Below are 15,395 nucleotides of genomic sequence, written 5' to 3' on the forward strand. Positions count from 1 at the left end.
TTGGCAGGAGGAAAAAACAAACTCCAGAAATTCAGCAAAGCTGCTGGGGGACTCTCTAGGTTAGGAAATTCAGCCTAAAGAGATAATTCTCCCTAACAGCCCCTCATTGGGAAAGGGATGGCACAAGACAGTAGGGTTCACGTGGCACTAGTCGGGGCAAGTTCGGGTATCGTAGTCAGGAGTAAGGGCACCTGTACTCGGGATGTGAGAGAGACTCTTTGTCCTTTTATTAGTGAAGTGAATTGGATAAACATGGTGTTTGAAAAGCAGAAGTGTGAGGTGTCCCAGCACCTCTGGCTCTTCGTGATGGGTCTGTTTAGGGACTTGAATACTATCATTATTCCAAAACAGGTCTTATACGATTCAGGCTACTGAAGTCCTCACTCTCTGAGGGAGGCAATAGCCGTGGCCATGTATGACCATAGCTATATCTCACTAACTTCATTTCAACAATGTTTGCATTTTTGGCTTCCTACTGCATTTGCACACAGATTTCTGGAAGCCAGCTCGTTTAACACAGACAGACAGTCATTCCTTTGGTGTAACACAACCCTGAGGACCAGTCGACCCATGGTTTCATTCTGGGTTTTCACACGCTGATAATGATTTTGACATGTAAATAGTGTGTAAATATGCTCAGGGAACATTTAAAATACTTTTTTATGTTTTTATTTAACATGTTATGGTTTATTACAAGCATTCCCTTTAACAAAAATCCCTCCCCAGTCCAGAAAGAATAAAGAAAGAGAGAAGAGGACGAAAGGGGAGAAAAGAAAAAATCCACCATTCCTCCCCCATTAAAAAAAAACCAGTAAGATAAAAATAATAAAAGGAGAGATGAAGAAGATCAACACATTTCACAAGAGTATCGTGCCCCACAGAACTCTTCAATTGTCCTTTGAGACTGTTCTGTATTGTCACATCTTCCTCCCAATTCGGTCGGCCATTACATTTATCCTAACAGATCTTCAACGGAAACCCAATGTCCCACTATAACATTAAAACGTCTATAAAAATGTTTGTTATTGCTAGGATCAGTGCTACCTTTTCCCCTAAAATAGACAATTCCCACCATTCCTCCTTAGTAAGTGACATACATTGGGACGCTGTCTCACTAATGTATTTCTTTCTGATCTCGGCTAGAGCCACATAAGCCAGCAAGAGATGTTTTGTTCTTTCTCAAGAGTTCTGTGCCTTCAAAATCTACAGCAAGGGGTTCAGGCCTCCCTCTCCTTTCTTGTCCAAAGGACCTCTTTCGTGGGCGGAATGTTTAATCTCAGTCTTAAGAAAACCTTCCTATGTCTATTTTGAGGGGTAATTTATATGTTGATCTTTTTGCAATGGTATTAATCCAATCGAGTCTTCACAGGTGGGCTTTTGCTTTATCTGTCTTATTAAAGAGAATCTCTTCTTTTAGATCTTTTGCTCCAAGATCCTCTCAATATTTGCTTTTCCATGGATCGACTGCCTCATCCCGTGGCTCATTGGCTCCAATCTTATCACTCCTTAATATGTCCAAGGAAGGTGTATTGTACATTTCCTGTACAAACTCATGGACTTCCATTAAACCATAGATTGAAAGGATTGCAGTCCCAGTTCATATCTCATTAATGGCAGACGTAAAGAATTCGGCAGATCCAACACTCGCCTCCAAAAATACCCTGCAGCATGTCTAAGAAATGTACCGGAATATTTAAGGCTGTTTCCACTCCATATAATAAAATTGGAATAACCTTTTGCTTGTAAAAGATTGCAATAGGCACAAGTGTACCTTTTCCAAATATTGTCAACATCATTTTGGTCTGGGTCGCCAATCTGATGCAATTCCGCCTAAGCTCAGCAGTCCATAACTTTTCATTTATATTGTTATTAATAAATCCTCCCAGATACGTTATTGACTCTAAGCATTCAATCTTCTGTTTGCCTATAAACCAGGATGATTTCTGCTTATTTTTCACTCTGGGGGTAGTAAGTACCAGAATCTTGGTTTTAGATACATTTATTCTCAACTCATTGGTCTCAAAATAGGTGTTCAAATTTGTGAGTCTCCTTTGTAGGCCTGTTGGCATTTGCTCAATTATGACTGAATCGCCTGCATACGTGACCCATGGAATGTTTTGTTTGTAGAGTTGAGGAGGGAAGGCTATGACCTCTTCTTGGCTGGATGCCATATCTGAGAGGCATACATTGAAGATTATGGGTGCCAAAGGGCATCCCTGCTTCAGTTCCCTATATGTTGGAATTGTACCTGAGAATAACCCTTTAGCAGTTATTCTAAATTGTATGAAAGTCCCTGACTAGATGCTCTTAATGGCTTCCAAAAGATCTGGTGGGCATGCCCACGTTAATAGCTTTCCCCATAGCATCTCTCTATTGATGCTATTGAAGGCTTGTGCCAGGTCTATGAAGACCAAGTACACCTTGGAATGGATTGTGTCCTCCCACATATTCCTCATCTTAGATATACTTACCTTCAGCTTTGCTACTTCAGAAATTTTTTCTCTCCCCATAAGAGGGCGATTCAATCGAGGCTGTGGCGTTGATGTCCCTCGGCGGCATCCATCGAGTGCGACGTCATCCGCTGTATTAATGCCTCGAGTGCGCCCGTTGGCCTCAGTTCTGTTTTTCCGTTAGCTTTGCTTCGGATCGATATAAACGGTGCTTGAGTTCGTATGATAATGTCGTCTTCCTCTAACCGTTCCACACCGAAGACTGGATTTAAGAAATGTTAGAAATGTGGGAGAAATATGTTGCTAACTGATCCCCATAGGAATTTCCTCTGGTCCCTCGGTTCCGACCACCGTATAGATGACTGCGGTTCTTGTCAGTCGATGACCCATAAGACCTTAAAAGAACAAAGAGGTAAACTGGTGGTAGGGGAGGAATCCTCGAAGTTTTCTTTGAGGGGGAGAAAAGACTTGGTTGAGTCTTCAGGAAAATGTCATAAAAAATCTAGCTCGAGGAGTAGATCCAGGAAGTCCTCTTCTTCATGCTCTAAAAAAAGTTATCCCTGCCATTCTGCCCACACTTAACGCACTGCCTGAAAATCTTGACCCTAGTAGCTTAGTTCAGGAATTCAACGACATTATGCTCACCACACTGGATAAAATCGCCTCTATCAAACTTAGGCCTAGCAAACAAATATCCCACTTAAACAAATGGTTCACTCCACAACTCAAAGACCTCCCCACTTTAAAGAATAAAAGTGAAACTAATTGGAGACTTTGCCCCTCTAGCGAGAACAAAGCCAAATTAACCTCACTTTCCTCACACTACAAGAAGTAAATCTGCCAGGCAAAACGTAACTCATAGGACGAGCGTATTGCTAACTCAAATTCAATTATGAAAGAACTCTTTTGCATACTCAAAGAATTAGAGTCCCCAATTGTTATTCCTGATGTCTGCACTAAATCATATTGTACAGACATCCAACATGCCCTAGCGAATAAAATTGACACACTCCAGAACACAATTCAACAAAAAAAAGAAGTTCTGAACTTACAGCACTCACCTAACACCCTCCTGCGTAACGAGTCACCATCGGCACACAATACTACCTTCTATTTTTCTAAAATGTCTACCCTAGAGGTTGAAAAAATCATCCTATATTTGAAGCCCTCGAACTGTAAAGGCGATATTTGCCCAGCACAGCTAATAAAAGATGCTGCCAGAGAACTCTCCCCATTCATAACTAAACTGATAAATGCCTCATTTGCTACAGGTACCATACCTGCTAACCTCAAACAATCCTGGGTGCTACCCCTCCTCAAGAAACAGACACTAGATCCTCTTATTCCCACTAACTACCGGCCCATTACCACGGTCCCATTTCTACTAAAAATATTGGATAAAGCCGCTTACATTCACATTCAAAAACACTTGGAATTGCATAAACTTCTAGGCAACAGACAATCTGGTTTCTGTCCACTTCACAGAACAGAGACAGCCCTAATTGACCTAAAGTCCCAAATAGACGAGCTGAGAGACAAAGGAAGGACAGTACTCTTGCTCCTACTTGACCTCTCTGCCGCATTTGATCTGGTCAACCACAAGGTCTTATGCCAGCACCTTGACTCTGCAGCCTACTTCTCCACGGGTGCCATCAAATGGATTGAGTCCTTCCTGAGCGAGAGAACCATGAGAGTCTTCTCCCATTCTGCAGCTGTCGACCCTACACGCATCCTATGCGGTGTTCCCCAAAGGTCCTGCATCTCGCCTACCCTTTACAACATCTTCACTAAGCCACTGTTTGACGATCTGGACCAGCTGGGTATCACCTGCACTAACTATGCAGATGATACTCAGATTCTCCTCCCACTTTCTGGGGATTACGGTACAGACATGGGTTTGGTGAACAAAGTTTACCTTATCATCCAAGCATGGATGGCCACTCATGGCCTGTGCTTGAACGATGATAAGACTGAACTTATAATTCTGGGTTTGCAGGCTAATATCAAAAAACTAGGCCAAGAATTCTCATCATTCAATATTGACGGTAACACCATTAAAGTCTCCAAGGAAGTAAAAACCCGTGGATTCTATTTGGGCTCCACACTGTCCTTTGATAAACAGGTCAAATCCCTTACCACTGCCATGGCTTACACCTGCAAGTTACTCAGAGCTGGTAAACCGTTCCTCTCTGACAATAGTTGTCTGATCCTGGCTAGAGCTCTAATACTCTCCAGAATCGACTACTGCAATGCCCTCTACAGTGGTGCCAATAAATCTACCATTCAAAAGCTCCAAACACTACAGAATAATGCCTTAAGAGCAGCCCTAGGCATAAATAAAAAAACTCACATCTCTTCCTTGAGACGTCAACATAAATGGTTATCTACATCTAGCAAAATACTACTAAAAATGCTCTCCTTGACACATAAAGCCCTTAATAACGCAGCCCCCAGCTACCTCATAGATAAACTCCAGAGAAGAACTTCTCTCAGACCTACCAGAATTGGGAATACTAACTGTCTGACTATTCCCAAATATAAACTCACCACCATTGGGGGTTATAGCTTTACTGTTAAGGCAGCTAAAAGCTGGAACTCATTGCCTCAGGAGCTGAGAGCAGACCAACCCTACTTACATTTCAGGAAAAAATTAATAAAACATATCACTGCTACGGATCCTTAGTCTCCCATTACCCTTAGAGGACTTGCCCACTTCCATAGCGACTTGGTCATCCTGTAGTAACAGCGGACTACTGTATTAATTTTGACTTTTGCATTAATTTCTGTAGACCTTGTGCATTGTGATCCATTCGGGAGCCTAGTATCTTACAAAGGGCCCCACGTGGCACATTCATCCTCTGTATAGTGCCTATTGTTCATTTATTTAATTTCATTGGCTATTCTTTTCTTCGTCCTATTTTGTACACTGTATATACCCTGTATTCATGTAAAAAACTGTATATCTTGCTATTATGTAAATATTGTAACCGGTATATACGAAACTATGTAAGTCTTGCATTTCCATATTGCTGCGCCCTTTTACTCACGAGTCTGGTGCGCTTAACAAATGAATAAACAAACAAACAAACAATAAAAAGGTGGAGAAAATACGACACCGGTCTCCCTCTACCTCTTCCTCTTCCTCGACGTTGTCTGAGGAAGTTATAACATTTCCATCGAGACATGACTCCCCTAGAAAGTGGGAAACTTTCAGAGCATCTATGTTGAACATTTTTGAGAATGCGTCCCAGACCCCCTCAAAAAAGTCTGATGAAGACCATGCCCATGCTCACAAAAAAAGTGACAGGGGAAGATCTAAAATGAGAAAATCTGACGAAAAATAGTCGAGGGTGTGTTCCAGGGAGTCTTCCCAGACACCTCATAGAAAAAACATACCATGCATAAATCAGAGGTACATTTTATGAAAATGGCGTCAGACTCTCATACGTTATGTTATGTTATGTTAGTAAGTGTTATGTTACTTGGCATTTGTATAGCGCCTTATGTATCATTGGTATGATCCCAAAGCGATCTCAAGTACGTCATCAAAGTCTTCATCTAAAACGTCCTCGAAGCCTCTATCGGAGGCTGTTGAGCACGAGGCGTTGATGACCCAACCTAAAAAGGTTACGTCGAGTGCACAGTCGACAGTGTCGATGGTCTCGACAACTCCTTCGATGGGATCGACGATTCCTTCGAAGGCATCGAAAGTTACCTCGACAATTTCTAAGGTAGTGGCTACAACATCAACGCCATCAATGCTTTTGTCAACGTCTACGTCCATTCCATTGGCAAAATCGACACCAATGTTAAAACCTATACCACCTAAAAAGGTCTTTCACCCAGAAAGCAGACATGATTTCTTTAGGACCATGTCATCTATATATGAAGGAGATTCATCAGCAGAAGAAGAAGAGGTTTCACCTGCTGGTGTTAAATTTGGTACAAGACAAGTCCCTCAGGAGTTAGTGGACCCTCAATCTAATATAGAAGACCTATATGAGTGTTTGCAGTCGGCAAGTGGTCTGAATACTTCTCCAGAATATGAATTTGAAAAACCTAACACAGCAGAACATGCTGATGCAGGTTATAGGAAATTGATGAGCAGAGTTACTGAATTCACGGGATGGGGTAGAAATTCACCTGTCTATCAGGATGATGACATGACTGACATCCTTTCAGGAGGACCTCAGCAAGACGACATGCTTCCGTTTCATGTAGCCTTGTAAAGGAGGGTTAATACTGTATGGGAAAATCCTGAAACTATTTCAGCAGTAAATAAGAAATTTGTGTCAAAATATCGACCCTGTACTTCAGACCCAGAATACTTAAGTAAGCACCCATCTCCAGAAAGTCTGGTAGTTCAAGCAGCTACCTCTACCAGAAATGCTGCATACCCTACAATTCCCGCTGATAGGGAGAGATAAATAGGATGATGCATGGTCCAGAAAGATTTTTACGTCAGGGAGCATGGCTTTAAAATCCACAAATGTAACTTGCACCCTTGCAAGATTTACATATAGCCTGTGGGACTGCACGTCAGCAGCAGCTGAACACATCCTGAAAGGTGGGGAACGTGATGGGTTCCTATCCATAGTAAGGGATGGAACGGAGGCTTCGGGGGAATGCCTTCGTTCAGGTTTGGACCCAGCTGACAGTATCAGTAGGTCCATGGCATCTAGCACGGTGCTACGTAGATTTGCGTGGCTAAGAAAGGCAGGTTTTGCACCGAACGTGCAATACAGGCTTCCTAATATGCCATTTGACGGCTCAAGGTTGTTTGGCAGCAAGGTGGATTAAAGTTTATAGAAGTTACGGATCTCCAAAGCGGTGGCAAAATCACTCATTGCCGCTATATGACAACCTCAACAACGCCCCTACACAGGCTCATCTTCCTGGAGGGGTCGTCCCTTTCGATTTCATTCCTCATTTGGAAAAGGAAGGGGACAGGCCAGTCAGAGAGGTCAAAGAACATTTCCCAGGTGCGAGGAAAAGGTGCTAGATCTGCCCCAGCAGCGGCATCTGTCCCTTCAACCGCTGCTGCAGCTGCAGCAAAACCACTCTGAGGTGTTGACCCACAAAACCCCAGTGGGAGGGTAGATCCTCACAGCATCTGAAAGACTGGTGGGTCATTACTTCAGATTCTTGGGCACTGGAAACAGTATCCCAAGGTTACTGCCTTCCCTTTCAAAAGAAACCTCAGAATCACCCAACGGGATACAACTCTGTCAAACATCCAGATCCGCTCCTGTTGCAGGAAGTTTTAACCCTGCTACGAAAGGTGCAATAGAACATGTACCTGTAGCGGAGAGGAACAAGGGTTGGTATTCCTCATATTTCCTCATACCAAAAAAGGACGGAGGACTGAGACCCATCTTGGACTTGAGAAACTTGAAGAAGTTACTCAGGAAGGACAAGTTCAAAATGGTCATACTTTCTCAAATCCTTCAGGCTCTCCAACTCTAGGATTGGATGGCATCATTGGTCCTTCAGGATGCTTACTTTCATTTGCCAATCCATCTCAAGCACAGCAAGTACCTGAGGTTTGCGATTGGCAATTCTCACTATCAGTTTCGAGTTCTGCCATTCGGGTTGACCTACGCCCCTAGAGTTTTCACCAAGTTGATGGCGGTGGTGGCAGCGAGTCTCAGGAGAGGGGGCATTCACGTCTACCCCTATCTGGACGATTGGATGATCAGGGCATGTTCTCCAGAACAAGCCAAGGAACATCTGTCCAAGACTTGCCACTTACTTCACAAACTAGGGTTTTCACTGAATTTAAAAGAACTCAAACATGATACCATCACAGAAACTCACATTTATCGGAGCAGTCCTGGATACTTGCTCGGGCAAAGCCTCGCCTCCCAAAGAGGGAGCTCACCACATTCTGTAGATGGTAATAAAATTCCAGAATGCCCAGTATCTACTAGCCTTCGATTTTCTCAGGTTGCAAGGTCTCATGGCATCCTGCATTTTTCTGGTGCCAGAAGCCAGATTGAGGATGAGGTCCTTTCAATGGGTGCCGATTATTGGGGGAGATGCCAGATCTATTGCAAGTTCCAACCAGAGTAGCACAGGATCTGCAATGGTGGGCTTGCAGGGAACATATCCTCAGGGGAGAATCTTTTTGGCAACCATGGCCAGAGATAACAGTAGTAACGGACGCCTCACTCACAGGGTGGGGAGCTCATACCAACAAATTGACAATCAGTGGTCGTTGGTCTCCATCGGAGTCCAAACTACACATCAACCTTTTTAGCGCTGAATGCCTTCTTGCCCTCTGTACGGGGAAAGAATGTCCTGATAATGACGGACAACACAGTGGCCATGTACTACCTCAACGAGATAGGAGGAGTAGGGCCACTGCCACTGTGCAGAGAAGCAATGCAGCTCTGGTTCTGGGCAATACAAGAAGGGATCTCTCTGTCAGCAGTTCACCTTGCCGGAGAGTGAAACACAGCGGCGGATGCTCTGAGCAGGCAGAGTACAGTCTCCCACGAGTGAGAACTAGCTCAGGAAGTCCTTCAAGAGATCTTCGCCCTTTGGGGAACCCCTCAAGTGGATCTGTTCACAACCAGTGTCAACAGGAAGTGCGAACTGTACTGCTCAAGGGAATTTCCCCTGAGAGGAACTCTAGGACACGCATTTGTGGTGGAATGGGAGTTTCCACTTCTGTATGCGTTTCCTCCAGTCCCTGTGATCCCTCAGGTAATCAAGAGGTTGAGAAAGTTCAGGAAAAACATGATTCTAATTGTCCCGTATTGGGCCAGGAGAATGTGGTACCCAGACCTTCTGGACATGTCCATCTGCCCTCCAGTATGTCTTCCAAAAAGAGAGGATCATCTCTCACAAGAAGATAGGCCACATTCTCCATCCAGAGGTCAACACACTCAACCTTCATGCATGGCTTCTGAGAGGTTGAGATACAATAATTGGGACCTTCCAGATGACGTCATGGAGATCTTGCTTTCGGCCAGAAAGCCAGCAACCAAATCTCTGTACCGGTGTTGTTGGAACAAGTTCAGTAACTGGTGCAGAGAAAGGAATGTGGACCCGTTTCAATATAATATTCCCACAATATTGTCTATTCGATCACATTTGGCTAATCTGAGGCTCCAGGTTAGCACGATAAATGGATATTTAGCAGCGCTATCTATTTTTAAGTGCTCCTCAGAGGAAGAGTTTTATTTTAAGATTCATTTGATAACTCAATTCTTAAAAGGTCTAAATAATGTGTTCCCTCCAATACCTTTTCAAGTTCTTGTGTGGGTTTTAAACTTGGTACTAAAGTTCCTCACATGCATTCAATTTGAGCCTTTACATTCTTGTCCATTAAGGCTCCTTACTCTAAAAACAATACTTATTGTGGCAATGACATCAGCCCGCAGGTTAAGTGAGTTGCAGGCACTTAGTAGTGATCCTCCTCACACCATCTTTTATAAAGATAAAGTACTCCTTAGAGTAAAACCTTCTTTCTTGCCAAAAATTGTCTCAGATTTTCACCTGTCACAAAAAATAACACTGCCTACTTTTTACCCTCCTCCTCACACAAATAAGGAAGAGGAACGGCTGCATAGATTAGATCCTAGAAGAGCTCTTAGCTTCTATATCTCAAGATTGGCAAAACTACATCAGTGTGACAAGCTTTTTGTGGGATACACTGGCCGTAAATTGGGTAATAGCTGTAACTAAGCAAACATTATCTAGATAGATAATTTTGGCTATAACTTAATGTTATAGATTGGCTGGGAAAGAGGCTCTAGATGGGCTAAGGGCTCATTCAACCAGGGGCATGTCAACTTCAACAGCACTTCAAAGAGGTGTCCTTGTGCAAGATATTTGCGCAGCCGCCACACTGTCATCCATGCACACTTTTATAAAACATTATGCTCTAGATTCGACTTCTTCTCAAGGAGGTCTATTCGCTAAATCAGTACTTCATTCTGTACATGACTAAAATTCCTGTACTCCCACCTCCAATATAAAACTGCTTTGGGAGTCTATCTAAGATGAGGATTACGTGGGAGGACACAATCCATTCAAAGAACAAGTTACTTGCCAACTGTAACGTTCTTTCGATTGGATGTTCCTCCCACTTATTCCTCATCGACCTTCCCAGCCTACCCCACGGTACAATTTATGTGATTTACACTCTAAATTCTTTTAAGGCTTGGGTCAAAAGAGGCACCTCATTAACTACAATCCGCTAGTTATAATATACGAAAAAACAGTACTGAGGCCAACGGGCGCGCTCGAGGCATTTATACAGCGGATGACGTTGGCACTCAATGGATTCCTCCAAGGGACATCAACGTCGCAGCCTGCAGTGGAGAGCCCTCTGGTGGAGAGAGAAAAAATTTCCAAAGCAGCAAAGCTGAAGGTAAGAATATCTAAGATGATGAATACGTGGGAGGAACATCCAATCTAAAGAACGTTACGTTGGTAAGTAACTTGTTCTTCTGCTCGATCTTAAGAGCTCTTACTTTGCGAACATTTAGCAGGAACAAATTCAGAATTGTTCCCACCCAATGGACAAATCCTGCTTGTCTTATGTCGCTATGTCCCTAATTCATGCAATAGGTCTATAATTCCTTGGATTGTCCCTTTCACCTTTCTTATGTATAGGGACAATCAAGGCTGTCCTCCACGAAGGAGGAACTTGCCTGACATGAACGTGTCTGAATAAAAACATTCCGAAAACTGCCCAATCTTCTGGATTTTTATTTAGAGGGGTTTACTTTCGTTATTCGTTCTATTATATCCACTCTATCAAATTCAATTGACCACAGTGTAGTGTGCTTTCCTAGATTCAAAGAGGCTACCTGATCTGAGACGGCAAAGAGATCGGTGAAGTATCGAATCCAAATCTTCTCAGAGACAGCTGATGTCAAAGTTGCTTGTTGATTTGTGGCATTGTCATTAGGTAATTTCCAAAGATCTCAAGTGTTTTAATTAGCCAAAGCCTTCATAATGGTTTCAGCATCATCTTGAAACCGCTGGGCTTTAGAGACTAACAGCAAATTCCAGTAACATTGTTTCCTTATCTTTTTTAACTTCACTTTATCTCCAATTTGCTGGCGGTTTATAGAGTGCAGGGCAGATATTAGTGGTCTTTATATCTCTCTCGTTATGCTGCTTTAAAAGTGTGGCCTCTTGAATTCTTACTGTACCCCGGGTTGGATTTACGCTGGAAGGCGAGCAATACGCTGGAATAGTCCACCACCCCGGTGTTAGTCTCCAAGATTCCCTGGAGTTTAGAGGTAACCTCCCTCACATCCTTAGGAAGAATTCTTAGGAGATTCCCCCCGGTTAACCTGTAGTGGATTTCCAGGAACCTCCATAATGGCCTGCATTTGTATCCAAAAGGTAAGCAACCGAATACAATGATCACTATTATCTGTGGGAGTATCTTCCAAAGTACTTAGCCATTCGTACAGATCATTAGAAGCAAAAACATAATCTAGATATGCAATGTGTGTACCCCTTGACCAAATTGGTTTCCCAGGGATGTCACCTCTTATAGTACCATTTATCATAGTAATATTCTGTTCTTTTAGCTTTGAAACCCATAAAGCTGCTTTCTTTGATAACTTTGTCTTTGGTAATTTTAGTCCCTTCTCATCAAGACAATTGAAGTTAAGGTGTCAACATATCAATATGTGGGGATCATGGATTCCCAGATTTACTTCATCAACTGCTCTTATCACTGTCTCCACAAACTCTACCTCCCCAATTCCTGCTGTATTCCAATACACATTAAAAAGAGGTAATATCAAGGGAGCCCGGCCCTTCTCCCTTGTCCAGGACAGCAATACTAATTGTATAAAGTGATTCAAGCATCAAATTCTAAGATCTTACAAGGACCTCTTTACTCTTCACTAGTGTCATGAGGCCTGCAGAGTGTCTCCCCTGATTTCTTACCAGCGCCAGGGTAAAACAGATATCAAACCCCTCACAGATAGGTTTGGACACAATCCAAGTTTCCAGCATGCAAATGATATCAAGAGACTCCAAATCCAAGCCCTCATCACTAAAGAAATGCATGAAGCCCCTGGCTCACAGACTCCTGTTCCTGTTACGTTGCCTGGGGCCAGGCAGGTGATTCTAACAGAGGGGCTCCGGAATCGCCAGAGCCACCCCCCTACAGTGCAGATCCACCATACTGCGACCCCTTATCCAGGTCTGCTGTAAGATGGAGATCAGAGGAGCGTACTCCAATGGAATGCTCGCAGACTTCGCCCTTGTCGATTCTGTGTCCATTCCTTGAACTTCCTCCATATCTTTCCAAAGTTCATTCTGGCCCGGAGGTAGATTTAGTCCTCCTTTACGATGGACTACCACCACTTTGGAGTGCTCCAATGGGGCTAAGTGCGCTTGGCCAGATGAAGATAAATGAGGTTGTGCCGGTACTCCCAGACACCCGTTCTCCTGGATTTGACTCAGGTTATTTGGGTACAGTTTTTCCTGGTCTTCTGGATGTTTAACCTGTCGTCTTGTGCATGGGGGCATTTGCGACATGGTGAGTGAGTGTGTCACTTAAGGGACTTTTAAAGAATTTGGTGAATGGATGGTAAAGTAAATACAGGCCAAGGAGGCAAGAGGTCCTACCTTGATTTACAACCCGGCAAGCCAAGCCAAGACACGCCAGGACTGCAGTCCAGTTCCAGCTGACAGCTGACAGTAATGAACGACATATGTTGTTTCACTCTCCCCAATCATCTTGCGGCTATCCGTGACTCCCCGGCTCTCCGTGACTCTCTGGTTCACACGATCCTTATTTCACTTAAACTATGTTTACACCATGGTGGATGGCGGATTTACCGCCCCATTCCAAGGTGAGTGGGGCAGTAAATCCCCATTTCCCATTTTACCCTTCCCCATTCCCATTTTTGGCCCATAGGGCATAATGGGAGTGGGGAAGGCGCTAATTACGCCACCGTAAATTACGGTGGCGTAATTAGCACCATGGTCCCTTAGCGCCATGGATTTTAACGCCTGCAAAAAGCAGGCGTTAAAATCACCATGGCGCTAAGGGACCTTGTAATCAGGCGTTAAGGGTCGGCGCCGTTTACGGCGCCGTTAACCCCTTAAGGCCTGACTCGTAATGAGGCCCAATGAGATTCATTTAATACGACAGAGTCAAATAGAAACATTGCTATTGTATCTGTAATCTTCAGCTTGTACAGAGATCCTTGCAGTGTATATGTCACTCAATAATATATCTTACCAGAACCCTTGTACACCACTGTTGTAAAGCAAATAAACCAAGTGATTTCAGATAAAATTAAAAGTTGAATCCTGTACAAAAAACGTTTTTTTCTTTTTTTTTGTTGCAGACATGGCAAACTGCATGAAATGCCCTGCGGACCAGTCGTCCAACATCAGGAAGGACGGCTGCATTTATAAGGTCATTGTTTACCTCTCCTACTATGATAGCCTGGGCACGGGCTTGGCCTTTGTAGCTGTGGTCTTGTCAGTAATAACAGCTGGAGTGCTGGGAATATTTCTCCGATATCGGGACACGCCGATAGTGAAGGCTAACAACAGGGATCTCAGCTATACATTGCTCATTTCCCTGATGTTGACATTTCTCTGTTCCCTCTTATTCATTGGACCTCCTACAAAATTGACATGTCTGAGCCAACAAATTGCATTTGGGATTATCTTCACTGTTGCTGTGTCTTGTGTCTTAGCTAAGACCATAACTGTTGTCATTGCCTTTAATGCCACCAGGCCTGGGAGCAGATTGAGCAGATGGCTGGGATCCCGAGTGTCTGCATCTATGGTCCTCTTCTGCACTCTGGTGGAAGTACTCATTTGTCTCGGTTGGCTGTTGACCTCACCACCTCACCCTCACACTGACATGCAGTCTGAAACTGGGAAGATGATCCTGCAGTGTGCGGAGGGCTCTAGCACTGCCTTCTATGCTGTGATTGGTTACATGGGACTGCTCGCCTTTGCCAGCTTCATAGTAGCTTTCCTCGCCAGGAACCTCCCTGACAGATTCAATGAGGCCAAGCTCATCACATTCAGCATGCTGGTGTTCTGCAGCGTCTGGGTATCTTTCATCCCAGCCTATCTCAGCACTAAGGGCAGGTACATGGTGGCCGTGGAGATCTTTGCCATCTTGGCTTCCAGTGCTGGACTGCTAGGCTGTATATTCATACCCAAATGTTACATCATTCTGATCAGACCAGATATAAACACCAAAGAATATGGAAATTCGAAGAGTAACTGATAGTGATTGAAAATTATATTGGGGCAATATGCCCCGAGGCGGCGGGGCGACCCTGTCGGTAATGGCCTGCCACCCGATTTATGAGCTGAGTGAAACTTACCTTGGTGCGCAGCCCGGCCCCATACCTTTAAGTTTCCCTGAGTCCGATTTCAATGTTGATGACCGTGACATCAACAACATTTAAAAGGGACTTCGAATCCATGGCACGGTGCTGGTATGCTCACCAAGGTACATTTCTTCTCTTTTTTATTTACAAACACATAACACCTGCGTAGGAAACTACATAGGTACTGAGAGGTGAGGGTGGCGGGGAAGCGAAGGGGGCGCTCGATAGCAGCACTCGGGCTGCTTGGAACCCTGATATGTACCAGACAATACTGCCCATGTTCTGAGCATCCTGACTGGCCAGTGTCACCTTCCAGGCTGCTAATATGTTATTTGATATTTTAATAGTGCATAGAGCTAAATGATGTCTTACTTAAGCAATATGCCCCAAGCGGCAGGGGCTTTACCAACTCAGGTAATGCCCCGGGGCCATAGTTATAGGCCCCGAGCGAAGCGAGCACCTTAACGAAGGCCCTGTGGCATTACCAGAGTCGGTAATGCCCCCGCAACGAGGGGCATATAGCTATTAGTACCCCGGCCCGCAACAACTGCGTGACTGTGGCACTAAAAGGTTTTTCTTTGTCCCGAAATGCTGCAGCGTT

General features: G+C 44.0%; 1 protein-coding gene across 1 annotated transcript in view; it reads left to right on the forward strand.

The window, feature by feature from the left end:
* LOC138510667 (vomeronasal type-2 receptor 26-like) overlaps positions 1-14,688 on the forward strand; it is a 425,236-nt gene extending 410,548 nt beyond the window's left edge. The window contains exon 9 of the mRNA XM_069626449.1: positions 13,787-14,688. Coding sequence (XP_069482550.1) covers positions 13,787-14,688 — 902 coding nt within the window. The remainder of the gene's footprint in view (positions 1-13,786) is intronic.
* The last annotated feature ends 707 nt before the right edge of the window (positions 14,689-15,395 follow it).

The sequence above is a fragment of the Ambystoma mexicanum genome, chromosome 6p (genome assembly GCF_040938575.1).
Source record: "Ambystoma mexicanum isolate Mex_15411 chromosome 6p, UKY_AmexF1_1, whole genome shotgun sequence".
Lineage (NCBI taxonomy): Eukaryota > Metazoa > Chordata > Amphibia > Caudata > Ambystomatidae > Ambystoma > Ambystoma mexicanum.